Genomic DNA, 12226 nt, shown 5'->3' with positions numbered 1-12226 from the left:
AACCTTTCTGCTCCCCTGTGTTCCCTCAATAGGCACTTGTCTCCCCAAATCCCCGGTCCTATGTACAGCTAATAAGGGTTCATTTGGCAGGGTTTGGCTTCAGTTTCCAAATACCAAACACCTGCGTGTGTGAAAATATCAGATAGAAAACTCATGCAAGATATCTGAGAGGGGCATTCTTATAGGAATCAGTTTCACATTACAAAACTCTAAATGTTTCTGGTCGATTTGTAGATGATCCCTTTCTCTCAGTAAGCAATTTAGATTCATTCACCATACTTACCTTCTGCCAGTTCTGGTTGCAAAAATGTGAGACAGTTGGGCAAGAGCATAGGAACTACCATAATTGGCCATGTATAATAAGCACTTTCTGCCCAAATTTTTGAAGGAAAATAAGGATGTGCATTATATGTGGGTAGTACTACTTCTGTATCTATATATATATATGTTTTTAATTCTTTTATTTATGCTTATGCATTAAAAGTGTTACTCTAGAAAGAAATAACAATATCCATATGCAAAATAATACCCTGGAACATGATAATTGATTTTGTTTCTAAATATAAATAAATAAAAATTTAATTTAAAAAAGTAAAACAGAAGAACTTTTTCCTGAAAATTTGGGCCCAAAATGAGGGTGTACATTATACATGGCAAATACAGGAAACGCAAGCTTAACCCCTCAGGTTTTCCAAATTACAAATTAGCAGTTTAATCTTATAAAATGAAAGGTGGCTTATTAGATAAGATCCACCACTGAATTTTGTCCTTTCTCCTTCTAACCCCCCACTTGAAAACATTACTAAAGGATTTCCCAATCTTATTTGCCTCTATCTGACTTTGACAAACTTAGTATGTGTCCTCAAGTTCTGCCATGAAATTCTTCTAGCTTCTAATGCTAACCTTCCTCCTTATATCATGCTTATCTACTATGACAGACATCTGAAAGTAGGAGGGACTACAGAAGGCAAAAATGACCTGTACAACTGTTCTACAAACACCTCACCATGTGACAAAATTGAAAATCCATATATGCAGAGGCCCATCATTCCCAGGATGAGGAAACAGAGCAGAGTCCGAATGGAATAACAAGCGGGGGCCAAAGGAAAAGTCCTTTCACAGCAGTCTGAGGTCTCACATAGACATCAAAGGTCAGCAGACCCTCAGCACAGGTGAGTGGACCTCTAGAAGATTCAGTCACGTCCCATACTTCATTAGGAGATGTGCCACTCATGAAGTTCCTATATACTGCCTAAAGATGTACTTACATTTCTCTTCTGAAATCAGTAACAGGTGGTTCTCTGGAAGAGGATGACTGTCAACATGTGGGTAGAGGAACTGCAAAAAGAAAATTAATCAAAAATATAAGCAACTACCTTGCTGATACAACTATTTGAAAAATTGTATTTGATCACTGATGTTGGGAACCGCCCTTCCTGGTTTCAGGAGCTGTAACCCCCCCCCATGGCTAAGGCTGAGTGAACAACCTTCAGACCATAAGCCTCTAAGGAGACAAAGCTTATCTCCCTGGCAGGAGCACCACTTCTGCTCCTTTACTTCATCCATAACTGGCCCCCAATGCTCAATCAGTTAGCCAATGATGGGTAAAATTCCCCAAGGGGGGAACACCCTAAGACAGGCATGATCACGTGCAGGCCCCAGGGAAGGACTTGGGGGGCCATGGAGAAAGGGAGTGATGGACCCTTGCCCCTCAGCTTTGACAAAGCCTGAGTTCTCATTCTGCCTGTGAGAAGTCTTCTACTCTTTTGGCTGTCTTGCTCCCTCTGCCTGACTTAATCCTGAAACAATGACAGAGGGTGGTACAGCCCTGTGCTAGAAAAGGGCGGGTTCCCCAGGTGATCAGGCCTGACCTGAGAAAGAATACATAAACTCCTGTGAAACCTGCTTTGCTAAGAATGCTCTTAATTAATTGATAAAGGTCCAAGCAGGAAATGAGTTTGTTTCCCAAAATGTTTTGTAGCCCTTTAGCTAATAGACCCTAACTCAGAATAGGCGCTCAGAGTTATTTGTATACTGTCTATTATTTGATCCTTATTGCCCGACGATGATTAATGAACTTTACCTGTATTCCTGTGCAAATGAAAAGCCAATAAAAACCCAGTGAAGGGAAGGATCGGGGCACTCTCCTTTGAGAGACTGGCTAAGCCGCTCCAAGGCACCCTCCCCTTGAGAAGGTAGCTTGGCCATCCCTTTTCCTCCACACAGGTCTTAGTAGTCTGTGTGAATGTCTCCTGTCTCATCCATGATGCCGCAGATACTGCGGACCAGTGTCTGCGTCAACTATCTTACTATATACCATAGAAGGGACTGAGAACCACAGAACAATTTAGGTAAGTCACATGCAGGCACACATTACAGATGGAAGCAAGCAGAAAAATGGAACTTTTAGGAACTCATTTTTCCAGGGGGAAATTGATCTCAGGTCCAATATAATTCATTTAAACAATAAGGTTAAAGTGTAAGCTATTTCTAGGGATGGTGCTTCCTATTTACAATATGTGATTCTGAAGCCAATCAGAAACAATGTAACAACATTTGTACAGCAAGTTCTATTTCACATGCACAAAATAAGAGCAATCAATACATTTGCTGTGTAACTAAACCCCAGTATTTAATTTGAGAGCTAAGTAAACTACTCTCCATTACAACTTCCAAAGTCCCACATCCAAGAGACAAAGCAAAACCTAGCCAGGGACTTTCCAAGAAAGGACAGTGAGTCACAGTGTGGCAAGTGGTGGAGGACTTACAAGCCTCAAAGCATAGAATGCCTGTCCCTGGGAAGGAAAGGCTTGACCCACCCTACTCCCCCACACTCTGTGCTCTCTCATATGTGACAGGCAGGCAGCCAGAAACCCACAGCCTGATGCTGTCCACTGCAATGTTAGGGAACACCGGTTATGGGATGGATGACTCCAGGAACTCAGCAGGTTCATTTAGTAACATCAAAGCTTAGTAGATAAGCTCCACCAGTGAATTTTGCTTTTTCCCTCCAAACTTGAAAGCATAATAAAAGAATACAACCTTCTATGTCCCTATGTTATAGTTGGCATCCTCTCTACAGACTAGGAAAATTTTGACAAAATATATCCCCTGGTGTCCTAACTTTTCATAATGACAAATTAGAAAAACAACTCGTCAACTTTTAAAATTATTTGTAGTCAGGTTTCCCTTTTAGAACTGAAAAATAAAACATTAACTACATATCATTCTTCAGAGCAATAACCTCAAAATTATAAAATAGATAACCAAGTGCAGAATTCAGCTACAACAATAATATGGAACTTATTATCTCCTTGTTTGTGAAATGGGGCACATCAAGCAAGATATTTCATATACTGGGGTTGAGGAGAAGCAAAGATGAGAGACACCACATTTGCTCTTTGTATAGACAACAAAGAGCAAATGCTCAGCACCTCAAACAAGGAGATGCTCCTACAGAAGATGACACAGCCGCCCTGGGTCCACAGAGGTGGCCAGGGCATGCTCGCTTAGGACTGTGACCTGGACTAACATGCTGTGGAATTCTAAACCTTTGCCTGGTCTTTGTGTGGCAATCAGTGAGAACACGATCTTAAAAATGCCATTTTATGAAGTGACCATAGGGCCTAGAAGTCAGAATATAAATAGACAGGCTTCAGACACAGCTCTACAAAAGCAAGCGAAGTTGGGTTTTTTGGTTTGTTTTGATTTTTGTTTTTGTTTTTTGGAGGGGTTTTTTTTTTGCCTTGTAAATAGGGATCTATATATATTTTAGGGAAATATTTATCTTCACAAATATGGAGCTCTGATTGTTAATATTTATCATTGGAAATATGTGCTATAGGGGTATAGATGGGTGTCTGATTATCCACTGGAACTATCTAGAAGATGCACCTCATGCTGAAAGGGAACTCTCAAAGGGTATCAGATTAGGATCCAACCCCACTCACTACTGTCCTGCTAAAGTTCCTTTGCGAAGGGGGTCCAGATGGCACACAAACACTCAGGAAAATGCTCTGCTGGAGACCACCGTGGATATTTTGAAAAGAAAAGGGAGGGCGATAGATCTAAGGACAAGACCAAACTCAGTGGACAGTGAAGGGTGTTTCTGTAAAGGGGGGGGGGGGGCAGGGAGAGGCAGAAAGATGGGGATTTGCCATGGACAGAGGTTTGAAGAAGTTTCTCTCTCCAGGGGTATAGACAGGCATGAGGCGCAGGGAGCAGGGCTAGGAACTGAGATGGAATCACAAGGTGAATACAAGTTTTACTTTATTTGTGTGGAGCCTTTTCCTTTTGTCTGTGGATGCTGTCATGCATCATGTACTTTTTTTAAAAATTTGAGATAAAATTCAGTATTCTAACTATTTTAAAATGTGCAATTCAGTAGTTTTTGATATATTCATAATGTTGCACAACCAAATACTTATAAAAACTTTTCCCTTCCCAAGTTCAAAATCCCTTTATGTGTCCCAATCCTTCAACAACATCACCATTGCCTAGACAGCCCTGGGTGGGGATGCTAAGGAAGCTAAGAGAAACAATCCAGAGAAGGGAAGTGTGCTCTGTCCCACAGTCACCCCTGTACTGATCACAGTGTAAACAGAGCAGCTTCTAGGGAAGGGGGAATGCAGCTCAGGAGCTCCACGCCAGGCCCTGTCTGGAAACAAGCAGCATCTCACAGTGAAGCCAGGAGTGGTGGTGAAAATGCAAAAAAGCTGGAAGGACTGCTGACAGTGGAGAACCAGATGACAGACTATCCCCTCTCCTAATACACACTGCAAGAGGGAGACACATTGGCTCAAGGCTGGGAGTGAGTGGGGCGGGGGAGGGGGGAAAGGAGGCAAATACTTTGTATTACACAAGGAAATTGTACTGCAACAAGGCATGAGCAAGTATCTGTGGTAGCTATATTCTATAAAGTCACCATAAACACTGTACACTGAATACTGACCATTGCTCCTCAGGGGAGCACAAGGGTAGCTTCCTGTGAGACTCTAGTCATAACATTATTGTCAACAAATTAATATTTAACTTTGTTTAATCTGTGCTTCTGTTTAAACACACCTTATTTACTATATACTGTCAATTCATTAGCCTTGAACTCACAGTCAACAACACTATAATCTCATGCCTGAATGAAGCTTATCTAACTAAAACACGTATTTTCTCTGTAAAGCACATCACAGCCTTCTTGCATCTAGGAACACTGGATAACACTTCAGCAATATGCTTGGGGACATTTTAAACAGTAAAATCACTAACAAAAGAGCCCCAAAATTCAAAAAATCATGGCAATACACAGAACACAAAAACATTTGTTTACAATATGAGAAGTGAATCAAGAACTCAGTGTCCTCTTGTTCGACCTCAACTGGAAATGTGTGCATTGGGGAACACATTTTTCACCACTTTGAACATGTCTGCAAATGATTGTGAAAGCACCATGTATATTATAATTTGGGGGTTACAAATACATTTTAGCAAGTAGTAGAATTCATAAACTCAGAATATGCTAGTAACAAGGACCGACTATATCTAGTCTACCTGCATTATACACATAGTGCTTCTGCATCAATTCAAGGAGTTGATAAATTATGGGACTAAATCATTTAATCACAGATATTTAATCTGTCAACTATGTGAATACATGAAATAAACCATTTCAAATTTACTTAAATGTTTTGATATTAAATATTTTATCATGTAAAATACTACCTTACTATCAGACAAACCATAACAGAATAGAGACAGAGGAACCTGGTTTGAGTTTTAAAGATTTCCATGTTTGCAAAGGAAGAGCTGATCATTCCTACCGTACCATTTATCAGAATGCTTTGAGGATTAAATGTGATAATTTGTGTGAAAGTATGTTGTAAACACCATTTTCTCTAGGTTCACGCCTTTTGATTAATGAGATGTCTTAAATGACATGCTTACTTACCTGTACCCAAAGATAGCTATCCACTGCTTTTAGAACCTTCACATTGTTCACGGGGCAGATTTCCACCAACAGAGTTAAGCACTTTGATCCTACAAAGTAATGGAGGCTTTGAGAAACGAAGACCAGAATATCACAGGTTATCTTCTCCACAGATGTCTGACCTTGGAATATGTAAATGTGTTGCCTATTGTATTACACAAAGAAAACTAATTTTCTTAAAATTTACTTTGACATTTCTTAAAACCAAAACAGACACTGAAAACATCATAAGGGAGAAGTTGATGTGCATACAGAGACAACTTCCTCCCATTCCTCAGCCATTTTTATTTAGCACAGTTTGGCAGGCCCTCCCAACTTCTAAATCTACATAACACAACCCACCTCAGTGGCACTCCCATTCTGCAGCATGATGAAAAATACTGTTTGTACATGAAAATATAAAGATATTTCTGATGCATGAACAAGTCGGAGTTGACAGCACCTATCAGGAACAGCAGGCAGTGGCAGAGCTCACTGATACAGACCCCCTGACTTCCTCAGCAGCACATTCAAGCAAAGGTCATCAGAGATAGCAATTAGGAGGAAGTCCTTGGACAGAGGCTATAATGGGATTACCACAGATATCCAAATTTAGGCTAAAAGTTCTCCTACCCCAAGATTAAACCTCAAAAGAAGTTGCCTTATGTTTGAGCACTTACAAAGACTCTAATAATCCAGGGTACTTTTCAATGACTTTATTTTGAATAACAATGTACAATTTTGGGGTGGCACAGAAGCCTAGAATTAAATCAAAACCAGTTTTCACGATTTAAAGTAACCTGGCAACACTGCTTCATTCAATTTTTTTAAAAAGGCAAAGAATGTAAAACAATCTCTGGGACAGTCCTAATTGCAAGGACTGGATATTTCTATAAAATTAATTTTAAAGATTATTTATAAATCAAGACAGTGAGTGAATTATTGTGTGGGATAACAAATATACAACAGAAGTGAAAATCAAATGTTTGGTCGATGGGTACTTGTAGCTTAGAATAAAAATCTAGGATCATATACCAATTCAAAAAGCTGTATTTCTAAAAAGTGGGATAAAGGTGAGGTCCTTTAAAAATTTGCTTGATGGCTCAAAATATGGCTCTAAGAATAAATAAAGACATTGGTGTCAAAGACACTTGTGATAGAAAATAATGGTAGAATAGAAATATTCTGTGAAATGTGAGAAAGAGATCAACTGTAATTGAAAAATAAAAAATTAAATAGTGAAAATGAGAAAAAAAGCAACTTTCCTTACTATATTTAATATACTAAGTAGTACAGCTGGCATTTGACTATTTTATTTCTTGCCCTAAAAGCATATATATTTCATTTGAAAAAAAAAAAACTTTTCAGGGGGTGGATAGAGGAATCTCCTCATTGGAAAATACGGAATCACCTTATATTTGGCATCTTTGGCAGTGAATTTGTACCTAAGTGAGATAACAAGCTATCAGCTAAATTAACTTGCCTTGAAAAATAGTAGAATATTTGAGGGCAGAAACCATCTTCCTACACTAATATTTCCCTTCTTTAGAGCAGCTGAGACACAAATAATATAATTAGCATAATGATACGAGTAATCATGCAAATGGAAACTTCTCTCAACAATACCAAGTGCTTTCATAGTGTAACAGGAAGTACTCTGAGTTAAGACATCAGTTCTAGTGTAAGCTCTGCCACTAACTTAAAATATACTTTTCAGCAAGTCACGAAGATTTCCTAGGCCTCAGTATCTTGTTATTTAAAAAATAAAATGAAAAACTACAGAACCAGATTATTTGTACAATTACTTTCAACCATAAAAATCTCATGATTCCATGAAGTACTTAAAGTTGTCTTAAGAATTTAGAGAATCCAGGTTTCAATGGAGCCTGAAAGCACAGCACTGAAGGTCAAGAAAAGGCCAGGCAGGATATGGACATCTAGGCAGCAGAAACGGCAGAATCAGAAGCAACAACATAATGAACTGGAGGGCATTGTGCTAAGTGATATCAGTCAAATACCATATGATCTGTATTATATATGGAATAAAAAATATATACATATATTTATTTATGTATGAAAACCATCTCGAAATTATAGAGGATAGATCAGTGGTTGCAAGAGGGGGCAAGTAGAGTGATGAAAGAAATGGTGATTTAAAAAAAAAATTTTAGTTTAAGTAAATTGAACAAAATTTTAGAAAAAACATAGGAATAGGCATGGCATGAGGAGGGTAGAGAGTGGGCAAAAGAAGCTGGTCTGATGCAGGTGATGGTACATGTTGAGAAATGGTGACAAGGTTAGACAAGTCTATTTGGACCTGGTTCTGAAGAAGCTCCGGTTACTGGAACACTGAAATCAAACCACGACTCCACGGAGTAGCTGCAGCATTTAACTGTCTATAATGGTACTTGGGGGCTCTGGAGATCTCAGTGGCAGTGGGGCCAACACATGTGGTCACTCCAACCACTGCCCAGTGGAGATCTCTGTGCCTTGGGGTGAAGGAATTCCACAGGAAAGGGTGAAGGGGGCAGCTGGGCCTGGCTTGCTATAGTAGGCCATGTTCTAAACAACACATGAACTCCGGCATGGCCACAGCCAAGATAATTAGCACTGCTGATAAAAACTGTTTTGAACAGTAATGGACCAAGGAACCCCACCTTCCATATTTCCAAAGGAAAAAACAAATTATTATAAACAATAGAGTATTAAATAACACCTTGAGGCCAACTACATATTATAATCAAATGGCTTATCAAGTCATTCAAGGACAGATAATAAGCCTTTTCAAAATATTTATTCAAAGGACAAAGTATTATAATAGATCCTATAGTGCTCTCTGGTCACATCATTTCTGAAATCTCAACTGACCAAAGCCTTCTAAGCATCTCTACGATCTCTCTGCACATCACCCCTGTTCTATGGCGTCAGTTCCTACTACTCTGTCCACTCCAGCTCATTCCACTCCAGTTTCACTGACTCCTCTCTATCCTGGAACAGTGAGTCCACCAAGTACACTCTGGCCTCACAGACTTTGTGCTGGCTGTTCACTTGGAGAGAAATGTGCTTTCCCCATAGCCACACACTTGCTTCCTCCCTCTTTCAGATCTCTGTTTAAATACTCTTCTAATAATGTTTGCAAGGATCCTCCCCCAAATACTTGCCTCAGACTTTACTTATGGGAAAGCCCAAACTAAAGCAAGAAGTTATGTCAGGAAACAGAACCACTTTAGCCATGAGGGGCTATCTTGAGAGAGTGAAGGGACTGAACCAGGGAGAAGAGGATGCCAGTATCAGGGACATTATCAAGTTAGTGACCCCCTTAGGTCTTGAGCTGCATGGAATGTGCCTCAGAATTATCCACTTTAGTGATGGAAAGAGGGAGTGTTTATCCTTCATCTCCTTTCCTCCCCTGCTGGTGGCCATGGCCTACCCTATTGGGAATCCTTTCCAACCATACATCCAGGTGGTACACATGCAGGCAGTAAACAGATTTTCCCAAGGGCTCTGGACAAAAAGCAAGAAGCAGGTAAAGCAGCTGAGGTAAGGCACTGTCTGTCAAATGACATTTGAGCAGAGCTGGTTCTCACTGCAGAGGCTGACATGAGAGGTGAGCTAAGAAGATAAAGTATGAGGTATCCAATAACTAAAAGTGTTCATTCTAATATTTTTAAAGAAGCAATCAGATAATCTCACTAGAGGTTGCATCAAATCTCCAAAACTGAGTAAGTATGCCTGAATAGGATTTAATGTTGTAATCAAACAAAACTTACAGTAAAGTTGGTCTGAAAGTACATTTTATAATATAGATAATTTCCACTGTTCTACATGACAATCAGGTATAGACAGTAAACATCATATAAAGATTATAGTTACTTCTGGGTTTCCCAGCACAACAATTTCTAAGGCTAAAAGCAATAAGGCTCAAGGACTAGGAAGTGCAGAGACCTAATCTAGGTTCGTGGTTGAGAGGAATACAAGCAGCTGGGCCTTTCTCTTCTTGGAAAAAGGGGTTTATTAACCCAGGAAATCAGGGACATATCTTGATTTTGTCCATACCCTTGTTTTAAAGGTCAGGACACCAATATCTTAGACCCAATTTCACTTAAGCTAGTCCAGTTCCATTACCTCTGAAATGAGCATTGCATCTGATTCTACAAAACACAGAGAATGCTGAGAGCAGGACACAGCATGGAAGAGAGGGGAGGACTGTTGTGGCTCTGTGTAACAGGGCAGGAGGGAAACATGGGTGAGGATCATACATGCTAAGATTTCAGAGAATGCATCCTGCTTACCACCGTCTCTCAGAAACTCTCCTGCTGAGGTCCCTGAGACGGTCCTACAGAGACCCAGCTCTGATTCCCTTGACACTCTCTAAGCCGGCTCTGTGGGAGCCCAGGACTGCCACATAAGTGTCATGTGGAAAGTGCGTAAAAGGGTTTTTCCATCGCATGCAGCCACAGAAAAGTACATCTGAGTGGGAACTATACTAACAAAAGGTCGAATAAGTGCCGAATAAACAGAACAGCTGGAACACACTGCAGGTCTGGAAAAGTAAGAGAATTGAAATGAGATTGACCAGACTACCAGATGAAAAATGGTAGCCCAAAGGCTAGATCCAGCCACAGGCAGTTACCATTGCCAGAGTAGAATTTTTTTAAATATTTGAGCCAACATTTAAAAATAAAATTTTTACATCAATGTCCATACTTCTCTTGATAAATTGCAAAGCTGGTCCCACTGGGCTTCCTTTGAAGATAGGGCACATGCTTCACAGGGCATTCCCACCCACCACTGGTCCCTAAACTAACCCTGAGTGCAACAGCCACACCTCTTTGTGTACTATTGCATCCCCAGCACAATGCATAGTGCCTGACCCACTGCAGGCACTCAGTATATTTGTTGAGTTCTGAACAGATAGAATTTATAGAATGTTAAAAGGATGGGGGTGGGGTATCACACAGATAACAAACAATTAAGTGTGCCTTGGCAAATGAGTAGAATTGATTTTATATCTACAACTGGTAGACTAATCATAATGCATTATATATTGTTCAACAGTTAACCAGATGTAAGAAAAAAAAAGGTATTCTTAAAGGAAAACCAAACTTTTACTAACCCTTTAAACAAGCTTCTGAGCATGGAGTTCTAATGTGTTATCAATGTTTGTTTAGTCTGCAGGGGTGTTAACTTCCTTTTGAATACTTCTGCTATTCATTGTTATAATATTTTCTGTACATTGTTTACTTGAAAAAAAATTTTAACTTTTACCTGCTTGACATGACCTTCACCTTTTTGAACTGAGGTAAAGCTATTTGTAAAGATGTCTGAATCTGACTAAGTAGTTCAATAAATCTTCATCTATCAGTATGCACTTAAAAATATAATTTTATTACCTGGTTGAAGCTCATTCTTTCTTCCTTCTTTAGTAGATTGAACTAAACTTGCAGCTTATGGAAAAAAAATAAATCATTAGCAAATGATCCATGTAGTAGCTTGTTAAAGTCACTGATTTCTATCTGAAATGAGTAAGGGCTCAAAGGATCTGTCAGTGGATGATCAAAGCAGAATACAAAGCGATCTTTTTTTGTGGGTAGACTCAACAAGTTCTTTATTTCACATCTAACCTCTTAAAAGTATCTCTTAATAGAAAATTATTGTAATAGACAAATCAAATATTGTAAAAATCTAATACTTTGAAACTCAAAAAAAATGTAGTTTAGTTCTTGACATGTAGCAATAAAGAAGTTTAACTCACCAAGCAAAGTTCTCTCACTGTTGACAGAGCAACTGACAACTTGCAAATCTTTCTCAAATGTATAGAGATGCTATTAAAACAAAATATTTTTTAATTTGAAGTTTCATATTAATAACAATTTTATGAATACAAATTCCCATTTAGCTATCTACCAAGTATCATTGTGACATTTAACCAAAGAACCAGTCAATGAGCCAATTTATTCATACTGAGAAGTTTCTGATTATTTCTTAAGAAAAAAGTTGTTTGGTTTGTAGGCCATGTTTGGCATTGAAACTTAGCCATGAAGCAACAGAGCATAGCAATTAAGAGCACAGACCTTGGAGCCAAATTAGACCCAGATTTTAATCCCGACTCTGCCACTTGCTAGCTATGTGGCTTTAGGCAAGTTACTCAACCTCTCTATACTCACATCAGCAAAACAGAGATCATAATATCTATCTTAAGAGACTGATCCTTATAAAAGGATCAAATGAGATAATCCATATGAAGCACTTAATACAATGTATGCC

At 39.1% G+C, this 12226-nt stretch overlaps 1 protein-coding gene across 7 annotated transcripts in view; it reads right to left on the bottom strand.

Annotated features, from left to right (window-relative positions):
* Nucleotides 1-12226, bottom strand: part of LOC114508028 (gamma-secretase activating protein) — an 85617-nt gene that overhangs the window by 53518 nt on the left and 19873 nt on the right. For 5 of the 7 annotated variants that reach the window (XR_004899646.1, XR_004899647.1, XM_028526018.2 and 2 more), the window contains exons 4-7: nt 11715-11784; nt 11353-11406; nt 5942-6030; nt 1269-1338 (exon numbers count right to left, since the gene is read on the bottom strand). Coding sequence is in view for 4 of the 7 variants with exons in the window: in XM_028526018.2 (XP_028381819.1) it covers nt 1269-1338; nt 5942-6030; nt 11353-11406; nt 11715-11784 (283 nt within the window). In the remaining 3 variants the exon portion in view is untranslated. Of the gene's footprint in view, nt 1-1268; nt 1339-5941; nt 6031-11352; nt 11407-11714; nt 11785-12226 lie in introns of those variants that run through there. The other 2 variants (XM_036010718.1, XM_036010719.1) reach the window with 2 other exon arrangements.

Source organism: Phyllostomus discolor, chromosome 10 (genome assembly GCF_004126475.2).
Source record: "Phyllostomus discolor isolate MPI-MPIP mPhyDis1 chromosome 10, mPhyDis1.pri.v3, whole genome shotgun sequence".
Taxonomy (NCBI): Eukaryota; Metazoa; Chordata; class Mammalia; order Chiroptera; family Phyllostomidae; genus Phyllostomus; species Phyllostomus discolor.
This window is presented reverse-complemented; position numbering and strand designations above follow the sequence as displayed.